The sequence below is a fragment of the Lissotriton vulgaris genome, chromosome 6, assembly GCF_964263255.1.
Source record: "Lissotriton vulgaris chromosome 6, aLisVul1.2, whole genome shotgun sequence".
Lineage (NCBI taxonomy): Eukaryota > Metazoa > Chordata > Amphibia > Caudata > Salamandridae > Lissotriton > Lissotriton vulgaris.
Window position 1 is genome coordinate 687789950 of NC_141694.1, and position 19442 is coordinate 687809391.

Genomic DNA, 19442 nt, shown 5'->3' on the forward strand with positions numbered 1-19442 from the left:
ATATACTCATTTCAGCTTACTTTTTCCTCAAAACCCTGAATAAATATGGATAAATACAGATAAAATTAGCAAAACGTAAATATGGATAAATACAGACGGAAATGGTAAAAAAATAAATTCCATAAAACTGGGAGCCCTAATTATAATACAAATATATGTTAACATATGCCTGTATTTAGGGAAATATCAACCTGTTTTTTTACTTCTCATGCTGCCTATCTGCTCAGCTGTTGACCTGGAAAGCACGGACGACAGCATGGAGAGTCACCCACAAGAAGCATAGTTTTCTGTTTTTTCCGCTTTTAAAAATTAATACAGACAGGAAACACATGGTTTTGTGGCTGTATTTATCTGTAAAAATCAGTAAAAACAGAAAACTGAGAGCCCTAATTACAAATAACAGAATCTTTCGGTGAAGAAAATATCATCCTTAATATGTGTTCCACCTAAAATATCATCCGTAGTACATGCCCCATGTAACTCAGTTATAAAAGTATGAAGTTAACCTGTGGTAAACAAGTGCACTACTGGCTAAGTGCATATTTGTAGCATGGTGGCTACAACCCTGTTACCACTTCTCGCTATAACGTTGATGCTCACTACCTTCCCCACAAGCTCTCTCTTTCTTGCTCTTATAGTGACAACATGAGGGTAGGAGTAACCACCCCCCACCCTCAAATCTATGGTAGAGTAACTCAGGCTGTAACTAGGGATGTCTAACTCAAAATATCCACATGAACTTAAACTAGAAGGCTGATGGCTATTTCTTTAAATCACAAAACAAAATAAACCGGGCACGAAAAGTCCTGATTTTAATGTGAAAACCCACATGGAGAAAATGTCGTAAATTATGGGTAGAACATGTGGTATTTCTAAGATGTGCACAAGAGAAAAACTTAGCACACCTGCATATGTACCCCTCCTCTCGTATTCTCTCTCTTATTATTTAAAACTAAGGGAAGGCCTGCCAACACAGGGGGCAATAACCCCTGGAGGGAGCCTAACAGCTGTGCACAGAAAAGCTGTACAGGCCAAGAAGTGATGGCGATTGTTCCATATATGTATATATATATATATATATATATCTCCAAACAACAGTTTGCCCGATATGAGGAGGCCCACACTGAAAGCCAGGTGCCTCTTAAGGTGGAGATTGCAGCCCCTTCGGAATGCCTCTTTTCTTCGTGCTTTGGCCCTACGCGTTTCGGAAACCATTCCTTGATCACAAGCCATGCGCTGAATAAGGCAAACAGCGACTGGTGTAAGACATCTGCTTTTATTACATCATTCAAGCCCTAGTGGGCGTGGTCATCTTGCCCTAGTGGGCGCTGGTACTTGCAGTCCTTACTTGCATTAAAGTCCCCAGTGGGTGTCACCGCATACCTTATCACAGTAATAAAATCATCAGTGGGTAAAAGGGCATAATAAAGTGCGCTGCCAGTTCAAATCTCTCACTTTTAGACATGCTAACAGTCCTGCATTACGTGCCCGAACCTTCAGACACCCCAGGGCTGCACATGAGCGGCGGTTCCTCCTCGCGACCCAGGCATGGCCGCAAAAACATCCAAACAACAGTTTGCCTGATATGAGGAGGCCCACACTGAAAGCCAGGTGCCTCTTAAGGTGGAGGTTGCAGCCCCTTCGAAATGCCTCTTTTCTTCGTGCTTTGGTCCTACGCGTTTCGCGAACCATTCCTTGATCACAAGTCATGCGCTGAATAAGGCAAACAGCGACTGGTGTAAGACATCTGCTTTTATTACATCATTCAAGCCCTAGTGGGCGTGGTCATCTTGCCCTAGTGGGCGCTGGTACTTGCAGTCCTTACTTGCATTAAAGTCCCCAGTGGGTGTCACCGCATACCTTATCACAGTAATAAAATCCTCAGTGGGTAAAAAGGGCATAATAAAGTGCGCTGCCAGTTCAAATCTCTCACTTTTAGACATGCTAACAGTCCTGCATTACGTGCCCGAACCTTCAGACACCCCAGGGCCGCACATGAGCGGCGGTTCCTCCTCGCGACCCAGGCATGGCCGCAAAAACATCCAAACAACAGTTTGCCTGATATGAGGAGGCCCACACTGAAAGCCAGGTGCCTCTTAAGGTGGAGGTTGCAGCCCCTTCGAAATGCCTCTTTTCTTTGTGCTTTGGCCCTACGCGTTTCGCGAACCATTCCTTGATCACAAGCCATGCGCTGAATAAGGCAAACAGCGACTGGTGTAAGACATCTGCTTTTATTACACCATTCAAGCCCCAGTGGGCGTGGTCATCTTGCCCTAGTGGGCGCTGGTACTTGCAGTCCTTACTTGCATTAAAGTCCCCAGTGGGTGTCACCGCATACCTTATCACAGTAATAAAATCCTCGGTGGGTAAAAAGGGCATAATAAAGTGCGCTGCCAGTTCAAATCTCTCACTTTTAGACATGCTAACAGTCCTGCATTACGTGCCCGAACCTTCAGACACCCCAGGGCCGCACACGAGCGGCGGTTCCTCCTCGCGACCCAGGCATGGCGCAAAAACATCCAAACAGTTTGCCCGATATGAGGAGGCCCACACTGAAAGCCAGGTGCCTCTTAAGGTGGAGGTTGCAGCCCCTTCGAAATGCCTCTTTTCTTCGTGCTTTGGCCCTACGCGTTTCGGAAACCATTCCTTGATCACAAGCCATGCGCTGAATAAGGCAAACAGTGACTGGTGTAAGACATCTGCTTTTATTACATCATTCAAGCCCCAGTGGGGGTGGTCATCTTGCCCTAGTGGGCGCTGGTACTTGCAGTCCTTACTTGCATTAAAGTCCCCAGTGGGTGTCACCGCATACCTTATCACAGTAATAAAATCCTCAGTGGGTAAAAAGGGCATAATAAAGTGCGCTACCAGTTCAAATCTCTCACTTTTAGACATGCTAACAGTCCTGCATTACGTGCCCGAACCTTCAAACACCCCAGGGCCGCACACGAGTGGCGGTTCCTCCTCGCGACCCAGGCATGGCCGCAAAAACATCCAAACAACAGTTTGCCCGATATGAGGAGGCCCACACTGACAGCCAGGTGCCTCTTAAGGTGGAGATTGCAGCCCCTTCGAAATGCCTCTCGTGTGCGGCCCTGGGGTGTCTGAAGGTTCGGGCACGTAATGCAGGACTGTTAGCATGTCTAAAAGAGTAGGATTCTTTTTGTTTATGTAACAGTGCCCGTGGAGTGAGAATCCTATCTCTATACTCTACCTCCCCCCTATTGTTATTATATATGCAGATACCATGGTGCCTTGTACGTTTACGACCTCCCACACCTCGGGTTCATATGCTGTGAGATATTTCCAGTTGCGGTATTGATTCTTCAAAATCACCTTGTCACCGACTACCAGGGACCTGGGTCTCGCCTTTCTTGACCAGCTTGCTCTTTCATTTGTCCTTTGCCTTCTTAGCTGAGTAGCATTTTTGTCCATTGTTGGCGGATGCCAGGAGGGACTCGTCGGCACACTGTCTCTTGGAACCTTTTTAAACAGTACGTGCGCTGGTGCACATTTGGTGGTACAATGGGGCGTTTGACGGTACGCACTCAGAAACTGCGACAAACACTTCTCTGCTACTTCTCCTCTCTCAACCCCGATCTGAAGGGCTTTGTTTAGCGTACACATAAACCTCTCGACCTCGCCATTTGCCTGAGGCCATTGCGGCGTGATTCTCCCGTGACGGATGCCCCGTGCTGCCAGATACGTCTGGATCTCCTTCCCTTGAAAAGGTGGGCCGTTGTCTGACCTTATTTCCGTAGGTAGGCCCATCATGGCAAATGTTCGGTCTAGCACTGCCTTGACATGGACAAACGCAGTAGATGGCACTACTTCGACCACGGGGAAACGTGAGTGCGAGTCTATTATCACCACAGTGTGTCTCCCGTCTGGGAAGGTTCCAAAATCAATGCTTAGCTTTGTCCATGGTTCTGTACATGGCTCCTCTGTGATGACCGGGTGTGAGGCAGGGTCTCGACCTGTGATGTTGCACGAGTGGCAGTTACGCACCTCTTCTTCAACTGCCGCGTCCTTTCCAGGGAACCACACTTTGCTGCGCAGCCATGCTTTTGTCTTCGACACCCCCTGGTGGCCCTGATGCGCGAGTCGCACCACTTCTTTTCGCAGGCTTGTGGGAATCACAATGGCGGTGCCACGCAGGACTATTCCGTGGGGCCCTTCGCTAAGTTCGCTCTGAGCCTGCCAGATCTGTTGACGAAAAGCCTTTTCTTCAGCCGTGAGGAAGCTTGCTCCATCCAGGAAGTGCTTCCAGCTGCGATCTGCCAGCGTTGCCTTGATTCGGCGGAGGCATTCGTCCTCCTCAGTGGCTTTTCCTATATCTTCAAGCGTGAGAGCCTCTGGGCAAGCATCCTGCGTCAACATTTTCACGAATGCTTCCACCTCTTCTGTGTCCTCGTGATCCGTCACGGAGGACGTGACCTTTGGGTGCTGAGACAGAAAGTTCGCGGGGTGGTCTGCTCCCGGTCGGAAGATGACTTCAAAGCGATACGTTTGCAATTGGACGGCCCATCGTTCTATCCTCGAGGGGGGGGGCGAGCTTGTTTGTTCCCGCAAATAGAGGCACTAATGGCTTGTGGTCCGTGACCACCTTGAACTCGTGGCCATACAGGTACAGGTGGAAATGGTGGCAGGCCCATTTAATCGCTAAGGCTTCACGCTCAATCTGTGCGTAGCGCATCTCGGTCACCGTGAGGGCACGACTGGCATAGGCTGTGGGAACCCATACGTGGGCCTCTGTCTCTTGCATAAGCACTGCGCCGAGTCCGACCGGACTTGCGTCCACTACCACTTCCGTGCGGCGATGTGGACGAAAGTAGGCCATGACTTTATCATCAATCAGAGCATCCTTGATTGCTGAGAACGCACCGTCCTCTTTTGCTGACCATATCCAAGGTTGTCCAGTTTTGGTTAGAGCGCGCAGGGGTTCAGCGAGGGAGGCCAGGTTGGGGATAAAACGACCGCAATACGTCGCCATCCCCAGGAAACTTCTGACTTCTGTGGCCGACGTGGGCCGAGGTGCCGATCGGATGGCCTCTGCTTTCTTCGGGTCGACGCGTAGTCCATCTCGAGAAAACACATATCCAAAAAAATCCACCGACTCCTGGTAAAGGGAGCATTTGGCTCGGTGCAGGGTAAGGCTGTGGTCCGCTAGGCACTGGAGGGTGGCCCTAAGGTGCGCATGGTGCTCCTCAAGTGTGTTCGAAAAGACGAGGATATCATTGCTTAAGTTGATGACGCCAGCAAGCCCAGAAAGAGTTTCTTTGATTGCGTTCTGGAATACTTCAGCAGCCGAGGAGACACTAAAACTCAGCCGTTTGTAACGCCGTAGGCTGACGTGCGTTGAGAAGGTTGTTATATTGCGGCTGTCTGGGTGAAGTTCCAATTGGTGCTACCCCGCATTGAGGTCCAACTTGGAGAACCACTGGGCCCCGTTTAAGTCCGCAACGATGTCGTCCATCGTGGGGGTGAGATATCTCTCTCTCTTGACGGCCTTGTTTGGGAGGCGCATGTCCACACATAAACGAATGGCCCCGGGCTGTTTTGGTTTTGGGGCGACCACAAGGGGTGACACCCAGGGTGTCGGGCCAGAGACTTTCTCGATGACGCCGAGTTCCTCAAGTTTCCGTAGTTCCTCTTCCACCTGCGGCCGCTGGTGAAACGGTACTCTTCTGTGCCTCAGCGCCGTTGGTCGTACTGTCCGGTCAATGTGTAATTTGAACAACTTGCCCTTCAGTCGACCCAGACCCCGAAAAAGGGTGGGAAAATCCTTAAGCATCATGGCGGCATGTAGCTTGTGCACCTGGTTAGTGAAGAACACCAGTTGAAGAAGTTCGGCTGTATGGCAGCTGAGCAGCGTGCCACGTTTCCCACCGGTGACGTGGAACTTCGTCTTCACTTCATGCCCGTTGCTGGACACCACTACATCAATTACACCTCTAAGGGGTAATGGTTCGTCACTGTCGTAGGTGTAGATTTTTGCGTTAGACGGAGAGAGAGATGGGCGAGGGGTGAGCCGTTCATATTGGATGCTGTCCATAACATTCACTGATGCCCCAGTATCTATCAGAGCGTGTACCTGGGATCCTGCGATCCGCACATCGCACATCGGTGGCGGCCGTCTTCGGGCACCATCCCTGCCGACAAAGGATACAAAGTACACCTCATCATCTTCATCATCCAGGCAGAACGCCGCGCGGGGAGGGTCGCTGCAAGGACCGGGGTCTTCAAGCGTCAACTGATGCACTCCTCGTGTAGGGCCTCTCACGCCCGCGTTGGACGGTCGACGATTGTGGCACTCCGGCACACCTTCGCGAAATGGCTCTGTTTTCCGCAGTTGGAACACGTCTTGCCCTTCGCGAAGCATCTTCCACTGGCGGGATGGTCCATCCTGCAGTTCCCATAGGATGACTGAGGGCTCACCCTCGCAGGCCCTCTCACCTGTTGCTGTCGCCGGTGAATTACGTCGAGGTGTTCCTCCTTGTTGGTTGGTGTGCGATTTGTTGGTCCCGATCGGTGGAGCGCCGCTTCCATCTCATCAGCACGGGCATTGGATAATTTGTGCGACCGTGCCAGCACAAGGATCTCATCGAGCGTGATGCGTGGTTGTCTCAGGATGAGGCGCGGAAGCTGGACCGACCTGCACCATTGTATAAGTTGAGCCCTAAGCTCCGCCCTCTGGTCCGGTAATTTACAAGCTGTCGCAAGCTTGCGGAGGCGGGCATAGTAGGTGTCAATGGACTCAGTTTCACCTTGGCGCGCTTGGCGTAGTTTAAACCATTCATAGTCTCGGTTGACACGAGGGTCAAAGTAGCGCTTTAGAGCAGTGACTGCCGCTGTGTAATCATTAGCTTCACCCCTGTCAGGTAAGGTCTCAAACAGCTCATACAACTCATCACCACCGTAGCACATTAGCAAGGATCGCTTTACTCTTCCGTCAGTTTCTCTTACACCGACAAAGTAGTGATCCAGGCGACCAATCTACAACCGCCATCGAGCTGCCGCAGTCGAGGGATCTGAAAGTTTGCCGAAAGGCGGCAGAGGAGCGGCCACACCATGCCCAAGATGCGTCGGTGGATTATGCGCTGGTGGGGTAGCTGCGGCGGACCCTTGTGCACCAACACTAACCGGCGGTACTGCAGCATTCTGGGGTGCAGCGATTTGTGGGGCCTGAGTGGCGGGGCCCGCGGTGCTGTCTGCGGCGGCGGTTTGACTCATTGCCCCGGGCTTGTGTGCGACTGTGGGCCAACTAACTGCGCCACTCACGACAATTCACCTCCTACTAGTGCTAGATGACTGGACTGGTGTTCTTGGATTTAGATCCAACGTTGCGGGGTGTTAGTTAATACGGGCTGGCAGGCTGCGCAATGAGGTAGGTGTGTGATGAGCCGAACAACGGGCTGGGTTTCCGTGGCCACGTGGAGTGCTTTAATCTATCTACGCTGAAAGGCTGCACAGGGAGTCTGGTGTGTGAGGAGCCAAAAGATAAGCAGGGTTTCCATTGTCACGTGAAGTTCTTCTTTTTTTTTTATATATATATATATGCACCACCTATTTTTTCCCCTCCTGAGGTGTTGTTATGATGTGCCACCAAATGCAAGGTTTGTGGGGGGGGGGGGGGGGCGGGTGGCAGGAAATGGGACGCGTGTCCCTCACGTTTCAGGTAATTTCCTCCTTTTTTTTCCTCTTGAAGGCTCAGGGCGGCCGTGCCGCCGGGTGCGCCGTGCACTGTTGCTTTACAGGGCCACGCGCAGCAGCCGGCTTTCATTTGACAGCTCACCTTAGCGCCACGCCGGGCGTGAGGACAGTGCGCAGCGGAAGGTCCGCGCCGGGTCATGGGTTCAACGGCCGGTCAGCTGTTCTGTTTGACAGGCACTTTCAAACTTGTGCCGCGATCACCTCAGGCTCGAACGCCGAGGTGTGAGCTTCACAAGGGCTTGACCTTCGACTGCGGGGGATCGCGGTGACGAGGCGTGCGAAATCCCGCCCTCTATCGCCAAATGTAATGCTGTCAAGCAGGGAAGGGAACGCTTACGCCACAGAGTGGGGCCTAATCTCCACACTGCGAAGGACTCCACACAGACACTGACTGATAGCTACGGGCCGAAGACCACGAGCGGTCTCGCCCCCATTTATTTATACCTGTCCGGCGAGCCCGCGGTCAGGGTGTATGAATGCGTGCCTGCCTATGTACGTGTGTGCATGCGTGCGTGTGTAAACGGGGCCGTGTGGCTCCGTCAGTACAGATGTATGCCTCCGTCCATGCCTCATTGTTATTGCCCAGTGGATGTATGCCTCCGTCCATGCATCATTGTTAATGCCCTGTAGATGTATGCCTCAGTCCATGCCTCATTGTTAATGCAGGGTAGGTTGCATGCCTCTGTCCATGCCTCACTGTTAGTGCACGGTAGTTGTATGCCTCTGCCCATGTCGCACTGTTAATGCAGGGTAGGTGCATGCCTCTGTCCCTGCCTCACTGTTAGTGCACAGTAGATGTATGCCTCTGCCCATGCCTCACTGTTAATGCACAGTAGGTGCATGCCTCTGTCCAAGCCTCACTGTTAGTGCACAGTAGATGTATGCGTCTGCCCATGCCTCACTGGTAATGCAGGGTAGGTGCATGCCTCTGTCCAAGCCTCACTGTTAGTGCACAGTAGATGTATGCCTCTGCCCATGCCTCACTGTTAATGCACGGTAGGTGCATGCCTCTGTCCATGCCTCACTGTTAGTGCACAGTAGATGTATGCCTCTGCCCATGCCTCACTGTTAATGCACGGTAGGTGCATGCCTCTGTCCAAGCCTCACTGTTAGTGCACAGTAGATGTATGCGTCTGCCCATGCCTCACTGGTAATGCAGGGTAGGTGCATGCCTTACTGTTAATGCACGGTAGGTGTATGCCTCCGTCCATGCCTCACTGTTAGTGCAGGGTCATGTAACCCCCCTTTTCTCTGCCTCGCCTCGTGATTAAGGCTCGGTTTGTTGTAAACACCTCACCCCCTCCCTCTGCTCCGTTGACACACCACTGATGCAGAATTGTCTGTGTCGCCCTCCCCTCTCGCCCTGCTCCAGGTGATCCACTGCAGCGGCTACCTGAAGATCCGCCAGTACAGCCTGGACATGTCGCCCTTCGACGGCTGCTACCAGAACGTGGGGCTGGTGGCCGTGGGCCACTCTTTGCCCCCCAGCGCCGTCACCGAGATCAAACTGCACAGCAACATGTTCATGTTCAGAGCCAGCCTGGACATGAAGCTCATCTTCCTGGACTCCAGGTAGGGAGAGGGGGCCGACAGCACCTGTGCCCAGGTGCGGCCCCGGCTCGCAGCCACGCTGTATCTTTTGCGTTTACTCTTCCGGTGTCGATGTTGCGGTATTTTCTGTTTCTGTTCTCTTAATTGTATTAGTTTACTTTAGTATGCTGCTTTGTGTCTTTATATTTTATTGTGCTCGACTCGCCCTCTTATTATATTCTAATAGTTTAATTGTGTTCAATGTTTGTTTCCATTTTTTCAAGCTGTTAATTTTTTCTAGATCTACGCTGCATGGACGTTTTATTTAACACCATTACTTCTATTTCGATGTTTTGCAAAAGGCACAGCTAGCTCGGTTTAGCATTTGCTATCTTTAAATAATTACCTTTGTTCAATTTCAATATTTAAGTTGCCGTTTTAATGTATTTTTTTAGTTTGTTTTTGTCTGCTTTTACTGCGTCAGTTCTATTTTATTTGGCAAGTTTGGTTTTTAAAAAACATTAATGAGGTGGAAGATGTCTGTGAGGTATAACAAACACAGCTCCAACTAACAAAAAAAATCCCAATTAACAATGATTGTTTTCTTTTCGAAAATAATCGTTTCGCCTTAATTGTAAAAATAACACTGGGCACATAAATTACTTTACTTCAAAAGACGCCTAGTATATTTTCTCCGGGAATAGAAACTATGTAAAAGAACATTAAAGCAAATGGATTCCAAATTCTGTAGATTTATTTAAAACATATACTGGTTAGTGAGGATAGATTTAACAGGAGAAATACTAACAATGTACCGAGGTTGCCTCAATACGTGTATTCAAGGCATTATTTACGTTCGGCTTGTACATGACATGTTAGCTACTACGCAGGGTGTGCAAAGGCGAAAATATCAACATCAGACGACTTCTGGATTGTTGATGATTATTCTCAAATTGTAAATTTAGGAGGGATGCTCATGAAAAGCGCTTAGTTCTTTGGGCGCTGTTATCGTTGCGTTTTATTTTTAAAAACGTATGTTCTTTGGTCGCACTGCGTTAAAATAAATGATCGCGTGTGTCTGCGTCTTGTTTTTTCCAGGGTAGCCGAGTTGACGGGGTATGAGCCTCAGGACCTGATCGAAAAGACCCTCTACCACCACGTGCACGGATGCGACACCTTCCACCTGCGCTGTGCCCATCACTTGTGTAAGAGAGCGCCCTTTGCTGCCTGGGGCCGTTGCCACAGGGTCCTAATGAACTAGAGCGCTGATTGTGGGAGCCTGCAGGAAGCGCCACGGGGTAGCAACCAAACGATTTTTGTTTTATAAAATGATATTTGTATAACTCCTTCCATATTCATTGCGGTGCCTAAAAACCTTTTTTGTAGAGAGGCTGGTCATATGGACTTATTTAGTTGCAATTTATTTTATTTGGGCAACTGTCTGCTTTTATTTGTATTTAAAATAGAACTTTTTTGTATAATCGTTTGCTACTTTCAAGCACCCGTATAGCTACACTGCCAATTTATTTTGTGCTGTCCCATGTATCCATTCCAGCGATTGCATAGGGTTTCAACTAGAGTGGGGAAAAAAGACAGTTACATATAATAATACACAACGGCTGCATAAATGTAATGCAACGATCCAGAACAAGCTTTCAGAATGCTTCAACTTTTTTTAATAGTGTGTTTGCTTTAAAGATGCAAATCATAGCAAAATACACAACCGATGGTTATTATTAACGTAGATGGCTATTATTAACGTCGATGGCTATTATTAACTTGGGTAAAAGAAACGATAAATATGAAAATACTAGTAATTTACCAGAGTCTGCGATGCAAATATACTGTCCACCTTTCTCCATACCTGTCTGGTCACTAACCGGTGAGAGGAGTTGCCCCTAATGGTTAGGGCGGACGACCTCGAATCTGGGGAACTGGGTTCGACTCTTGGCAATGACACTGAACATCCTATCCTGTGATTCTGGGTAAATCACTTAATCTCCCTGTGACTAACAAAAATGAACGTGTCCTCTGGTAATGAAACGGGTACTATTTAAAGCGATCTGAACCCCAATTCGGGTCCAGTTCGCGCAGTTTAAAACAATTACGAAAGATGTGTTAACGAGCCGTGCAAGCCACTTTACCAACAAAGTGATTCAACTCTTCATCCCTTTATTGCTGTAACAAGAAAGATTTATTATCGCAATTTATATAGCACGTTCCTGAGGGGACTAGTTTGCAATCGTGATCTAATTACTATATCGGTTCTTTTAATATCTAGTGTATTATTTTTACAATTGTTAGTGTAATACACTACTATTAGTGTTGCTGTGACAGCTTCTAGTAACATTTATTCCATTTACCGGTGGGTTAAGGAAAGTACCAGGCCATCCGTGTTATCTGCGCACCTGCTGTTGAGAAAGTACGAGCGACACCAGGAGCCTTGTTTAGAAAGAGAACTTGAATGTACCCTTGTTATAAATATTAGTACAACTGAGATTCGAGTTCTCACAGGCCGCACACTTTCTTATTTTTTCTCTCCTTTGCACAGTGCTGGTGAAGGGCCAGGTGACCACCAAGTACTACCGCTTCTTAGCCAAACAGGGCGGCTGGGTATGGGTGCAAAGCTACGCCACCATCGTGCACAACAGCAGGTCCTCGCGGCCGCACTGCATCGTCAGCGTCAACTACGTGCTCACGTAAGTCCGCGTTCCCCGCTTTCTATCCCTCTGGGGTTTTCTGTCCATTGGCTGCTGCGCAGCGCGCCTGCGTACAACTGACTTCGACACGTGCGTGTTTTCTCTGTTCTAATTTCGTGCCTTGTTTCCTTCGAAAAGTTACTGCTTGGACGCGATTGGTTGTTTGTGATATTTATTGTTCAAACAACGTCTGGACTTGGATACTGGTACTTATTTTTAAAACGCTTCTAATATGTGTTTTTATGTGCGTCTCTCCTATCCATGCTTCTGCTTTTTGTTTAGAGACTATATTGTGTTTTGAGGTCTTTATACAGATTTGATAATGGGTCGCCTCAATGGGGCAGAAAAGTTCTTTTTTATAGCTTTATACACATACCACCATTTTCAAGCTGCAAAGAGGGAGAGTTTGAAAACAATCTGAAGCATTTATTTTCACCATTGACTTACATGAGAGCAGAGGGAATTTTAGGTGTGAGACAGCTGAAATAAAGCCGTTTTGGGTTAAAAAAGTCAGAAGTCACCCAAATGAAGCAGGTCTGTTGGTACGTATGCTGTTAAATTTATAGATGTGAGGGAGTTTGAGGCATTTATAGACCAGTACATTGTTACTACACAGAACTATGTGCTTGGGCGAGAATGACTCAATTTTGCAATGGGTTTATCCTTTGGCAAGGTGCAGGATTTGTCTCCACTCTTATTGTTCATTTGTCGGCGACCTCCATGGTTGGCGGTGTCACAGAGCAATGCAGGTCTCTTGCGCAGACTGGCATCCAGCTAGAGTATGTGCAAATCTTTTAGAACCAGGTTGTGTGTCATATGATGGTGGTTGTATTCCCCTCGTGGTTTCTTATTGCCAGGTCTACAAATGTGTCGAATTCCATGTTGTCTGCTTTTAATTAGAGTCCCTTTGAGTATCTTTTGTTGGATATGGAAAATAATCCCACTGCAAGCAGTCTGTCCCAGAATAGTTATAGTTGTTGAAAGGGCCATGAAAACTGTGTAAATGTGCTGTGCAGGCGATCTGTGCTGCCATGTGGTCCAGTGACACATAGGACTCATTCGACCAGCCCATGTTTTTTAGCCAGAAGCATTTCAAATTTCGGGACTTGAAGTTCCAATTTTCCCATCTTACTAATAGGCCAGTACATCCCACACTGCAGAGTGCTGCCATCTACAACGCCATACAGGCTAAATGTGACACTGACAACATTGGACCACTCTGCAGATGCATGTTAAAGCACATTAGTACCTAATTAAAGCTTTTTGTTGGAACATTCTGTTTTTATTTTCAAACTTCAATGGGGCAGAGAATAATGCAAAGGAGTGTACAATTTTGCCTGTGTGAAATGTAACTGTACCAGTAGCGGTATTATTTATGTTAGCAATTGGTACTTCGACATTACTTTTTGTACGACTAGTGAATTGCTTTCCATTCAGTTAATAAACTAGTTTGTCTACTGATCTTTCAATAGTGGGACTGTCTTTAGGTGTCCGCAGCTGATTGCTTATTACCTTTTTTACTATTATTTAAATATTGATATACTGCAAGCTCACTTATGCAGTAAAGATTGGGTAAAAAAGTGAAACCCTGCCAATGAGAGCACAATTATTGCAATGTCACTTGACGATATACTATCGGATATGTGATGCCACAGCTATTTCCTGCACCCCTAAGATGTTGATGAAATCATTTTGCTGTGCCCAGTTTGCTCTGGCCGGATAAAGATGAATAAAAATCTACTGTTACCAAACAAATGATAACCAAAATTAGAGGTAAAGGAAATGGGCCACTAAAAAGGTGAAAAGTGTACACCATCTCTATATATAATATGAGGCTGTACAGACTGTAAAAATCAACATGTAATCTATGGATGCATAGTAGTGGGGAAACTCATCACCCTGGGAAGCCAAAGAGAAGCTCTCCCGATGCCCTTGCTTTAAACTGATTATTTATTATTCTCAGAGAATTTCCATTCTCTTGAAAATTTCATTAGAAGGACATAAAACCTTCTCCAGTTTCCATTTACAATGAAGAAAAGTCAAACTTGATGCAGTACAACGATATACAAAAACAGATCACAGTAAATGTGTTTGGGTGTATTTACACCCTTTCGACAAAATATGTTGATGGCAAATGGAATATTGACAATACTTTAAGAAAGACTGTAAATACTTCTTCTTTTACCTTGGATTGGACTTTACGTTGTGTTAAAGAATGGACCTACACAAAGAATAGTAACATTAAGTTGACTTATTATTTTGTGTGCACTCATTCAGACATAGATTTCCATATTAGTTCCATATCGCCCAACTTCTGTCCTGTGATAAAATGGGCAAAATATCAACATTAAAAAACACAAGTTGATTCTTTATTAAATTAATCTACTAAATAAAACCATGAATTATTAGAAATCAATTGGTAAAATAATTAGTAGTTTCTCATATAAAAAAATCACAAAATAGCAAATCTTTTCAAAATTGAACATGTAAAAGAAGTATCATTTACTAAAAGCAGTAACAAATAATTTCATTCACAGCAGTGGAAAGAGAACATAAAACAAAATAAAAGCATCAATGAAGAATGTAAAAATTAAATTATCAATTAACGTTTTCAATTAAAGCATAGCCAAAACTTATTCCCCAGAATTTAGTGATACGGAAAGCAGCAAATGCTGTACAGCTTTTATATCATTAGACTCCAAACCCTGGCCTGGCAATCGCTCCAAGAAAACCCATCTATATCATATGTATTGTTTGAACTACAGGATTTTCCTGTAAATCCCACTACCACTTGCAAAGTGGAGAGAACCACATATGCTCCAGAAACCTCTTTGCCAGCCCTGATCTTACACTTGTAGGTAGTAGAATGGGTTTTAACAATGGTTTTCCATGTGGTAAAGCATGTCAAGGAAATGAGCATAAAAAGAAGGCATGCACCAAAAAATAGCTATTGAAGAGTCTAAATCGGGTGGATACAGTTCCACTCTGGCATTATTTTTTTTTTTTATAATTTCTGACCAGATTAGAAGTTTGGAATTCATGGACAAAAAATATTGGCCCAACCTGACTGCATGGTTCAAAAGGTGTTAGTGTTCTATCAGGTGGTCCTGCAAGCATACCATGCTTGTTTACTTTGGAGTGATGGGAAGATGGATGGATGCTAAGTGTGTGATTGCTGAGGTGTTTATTCTTTTTATTTTTTTTGCTTTGCACGTACTTCTCTTGCCTGTTTCATTAGATCATATGGAATATTTCGAAAATTGACCATCTTATCCTTCTACATCTCTTACTGTTGCTGTCCTGTGGGGGAACTTATTGACATGTGTTCCTTGGTAACCTCGATATAGTGAGGGGTAAATGTCAATGTCAATGAAGAGGGCCACATGGAATCAGGAAATGCCATTTGTGGTTACAAGGACAACCCTTGATTACTTACACACTTAAAACTGCTCTTGATGTAGTGATTTTGCTTATGCTTGTGTTGTACAAAGATGCCAGCCACTGGTCTTTAATGCAGCCATCCCACAGAAGTGTCCTTTGTTGATAATCCGGACTGCTCTTAGTTTATGCTGCTACTATGAGGGCTATGAGTGAACTGATTCAGAAATCCTTTCAGATAAGAAGCAGGCGCTGAGTCGCATACTCAGGCGCCAGTAGGGGGTTATTAGAAACTAGTGCTCACTTCCCATCTTTGAAAGAGTGTTTTACTGAATTCAGATTGTGATTGGGGCAAGAGATTGATATAGGTTGTCATTCACACTGAGAGGGCTACTCTCGTCAGCGTTTCTGATACGGCTGGATTTGAAGTGTGACAAGAAAACATGATGGAGCTGCGATGTGCAGGTGGAAAGTGAAGAGAGCAGGCTCTGTGAATAGTTTCCCACTTCCATAATAAATAAGACGTTTGCGATTAGAATGTATATTAATGTAACTCACTAATGTGAAATAATGTGCAATGTTTCCTTTCCTATTAGCAGAAGTTATCACACTTGTGGCGTCCTGTCTTCTGTTTCTTGTCCTGAAGTATGATGTCTTTCATTTCTCAATGTTTTAAATGTACCAGTTGGAGAAGCACTGATATCTGCTACCAATACCCCCTGGTTCGATTTGAACTACTAGCTACATGAACTGAATCTGTAACTTATATCCTGAAGAAAAAAATCATACAGTCAGTACTTTCCTGCCTCTGGTTTAGCTAGTTGGGATGCCCAAGTACGTCGTGTAGAGGGATGACTTCTCCAACATTTCGTTGTTGCTGATGCTTTTTGTATAAACGGTGGATGCATATTGATGGGAAGCCCATTTTATTGTTTCTGGGTGGTACACCTTGGTGAATGATGAAGCGTTACCAGTGTTTCTGTGCTGTTTGAAATGTGTGCGTCAGTGTTGGATTCCTATAGTGGTATGTCTGTTTTGCTTTTCCTGGGTGGAATGCCATTGTGTGTAGTGGCGAGAGTTGAATGTTGTGGGTGAGTTTTCCCCACTTTGCATTTTGTACTTGCAGGGAATTTAATTCTGTTACCTGTCTGAATACGTGCATGTATTTTCATTTGTGGGTGTGAATGTGTGCCCTGTGAGAAAGATGCATGTGTCTGTCAGTGATTTGGATATTAAGAGTGTACTGAGTCATTGAAGCTTTTTACTTATGCTCTGTACTTTTTCAATTGTGTGGATATTTTCATTGTTTTATGATATGTGTAGGGTAATATGTTTAAGTGTACTATGGTTATTAGTTGGGTTATAATAGTAGAGTATAGCATTTATGTTCTTTGTCATTGTGTTTATTGGTAAAGAAAATATGTTTGATTTCATATGCATCTGTCATGGAAGTCCTGTTCTAGTCCTATGGAATGAAAATACTTGTCTACATTTTCTCATGAATCTGAGGAAGTTCAGTCTGTACATGCGGCTGATCTCACCTGCATCATAGCTCTCTTTTAGCCACACTGATTATTACTCAAACCTGTAATATACTTTCTGGAGAGAGTATATCATATATGTAATTAGTCATTATGGTGCTTTGTAAGAGAAAATATATTTGATTTCATATGGATCTGTCATGGAAGTCCTGGTCTAGTCCTATGGAACAAAAAATGCTTCTCTGAATATTCTCATTAATCTGAGGAAGTTCACTCTATACCTGCGGCTGATCTCACCTGCATCATAGCCCATGGACGTTAGCCATTTAGTACCTGCCTGCCTTGGGTATCTCTATAATTGTGCAGTATACAACATTACTGTGAATCAGCACCATTGATTTACTGTTTTGGTACCGATGTAATAAAGAACATATATGCAAACATCCCATTATAGTTTATACACATGATTGTTTCTTTAATTTCTTCTAAAATTACATCTTCTTCCTCTACTACACCTTTTTCTGTTTAACCCATCTCTCACTTTACATCTCTGTTTTCCACCTAAATATTGCCGAAAAAAATTTAATCTCACCATAGTATTCTGCTCAAAATACCGTATTTACAAAAAATATAATGGCTATAAAGATCAAAGTTTAGTATATTGTTTTTTACTGTCTTATATTACCATCAAAGTTAAACTTATTGTTTAATATAATATAGTTGATATTATGTTGATTTAGTGTGTTGTATTATGTTTTTATTTAAATATTTATGTTTTTGTGAAATGTATTTGTACATATTTTTAGAAACTATTATAGTAATGTACATTGTTTTCTGATTGTTGGGTTTACGGTGGGAGTGTTGGATTTTGTTCAAAATTATAGATTGATTATTTGGATGTTTAATATGTTAGCTATTTAATATATTTTTAATTGTTAGGTACATGTTTATTTTGTAAATTATGTAATCTTACATTTCAGGTTGTGGGGATTATTGAGGTGGGTAGTACTTTAAGTAAAAATATACATTCATAGAATTTCATTAACCCGTTCTATGCTCATGACGGAGCCGCTCCGCCATGAGCCTTGGTTGAGCTGTGCTCATGACGGAGCGGTTCCGTCATGGCCCGCTCAGCGCGCCTGCGCGGCGCGAATTTCGCACCTGCGCTTGAGTGTTCCATTGAGTGGGCGCGTTCGTGACGGAACCGCTCCGTCACGAGCACATCTCAACCGCGGATCGTGACGGAGCGGCTCCGTCACGAGCATGCGAGCGCCGCTCGCAGCCCCACCCCCTTAGCGCTGCGGCGGAATTCCCGCCGCAGCGAAGGGGTTAATGCATTGATGATTATTTTTTCATTGGAAATAATTTTTGGGGTTAGTCATTTTAAAGTGTTAGACAATTTTTATAGTGTTTTGAAAAATCATTTATTACTTTTTATTGGTTGGGTGTATTGAAGTTTGGATAGTGTTATTTGTAAATCATCTATAAGTTATTGTTAATTGTTTAGTATTCTACTATTCTAATGTTTGAAATGGTAATTCATCTTATTTATGTTTTATCACTTTACGATTATTTATTTGCGGGATGTGGGTCTCATCTTTGGGTTTGCGTGGGTAGGGCCGGATTCACAAAGGGCCTCTGCACTCATGGCCGAGGCCCTGCACTCGTGGAGGAGTATCCATGCTGGAGGCAGAATCTCTGCAATGAGAATTCTCATTGCGAAGATTCCGCCCCCAGTGCGGAGACTCCCCAACGACTGTGGGGCTTCCACCATGAGTACGGAGACCCTTTGTGAATCAGGCCTCAAGTCTTTAAATTAAAATACGTTTTCATTTATATAATTAATGTAGCTTTTAAATCTATTCATTTTTAAATCAACATTTTTAATGTAACTTGTTAATTGATTATGTATTTAATTTCTAAAAGAAATTATTAAACTTTTATTATGGGCTATGGGTTATATTGGATGACTGGTGGGTAGCATTTCTAAAAGCATAATTGATAAAAAATTAAAATATGTGAAATGTCTACATAGTCAATATTTTTGGTTTTGGATTTTTTTTTCCATTATCATGAAAGATTTTTCATGTTTCTGTGTTTTATGTGGGCGCTTGATAGTTATTGTTAATTTCTATTCTTTTTATATATTAGTTGGAATATTTAAAAACAAATCTGATCTAGTTGAAATCTTTTTAAATAGATGTTAATTATTTTTTTAAATTAGTAATTGAAATTTTGTTTTTTAAAGTTTTTATTTGGATTTTTAATTAATTTTTAAATATGTAATTGTATTATTTGGGTGTAGTGAATCTGACTCCACCAATGTATGCTCCTTCCCAAATGTATGCCCTTTTTTCAAAGTTTGTTTGACTGGAGTTAGAATACTAACTGTGAACCTCTGAAATGTATGCACTTACCCCGATGGTTGTATTACTGTATTTAAAATGCTAAATTTGACCCCCAAAGTGTGCACTTTCACCATCGTTTCCTGGACTGGAGTGAGAGTAGTAAATTGGACCTGTCCTCGTATTTGCATTTCCCTAGATTTGGTTAGATCAAAGTAAGAGTGCTAAATGTGATCCCCCAATGCCTGCACTTTATACTCAATATTTGTTAGAAGAGAGTTAGAATAGTTAATTTG

The 19442-nt window shown here is 44.6% G+C and overlaps 1 protein-coding gene across 1 annotated transcript in view; it reads left to right on the forward strand.

Annotated features, from left to right (window-relative positions):
• SIM1 (SIM bHLH transcription factor 1) overlaps positions 1 to 19442 on the forward strand; it is a 231227-nt gene that overhangs the window by 136673 nt on the left and 75112 nt on the right. The window contains exons 7-9 of the mRNA XM_086926669.1: positions 9086 to 9285; positions 10342 to 10448; positions 11795 to 11942. Coding sequence (XP_086782795.1) covers positions 9086 to 9285; positions 10342 to 10448; positions 11795 to 11942 — 455 coding nt within the window. The remainder of the gene's footprint in view (positions 1 to 9085; positions 9286 to 10341; positions 10449 to 11794; positions 11943 to 19442) is intronic.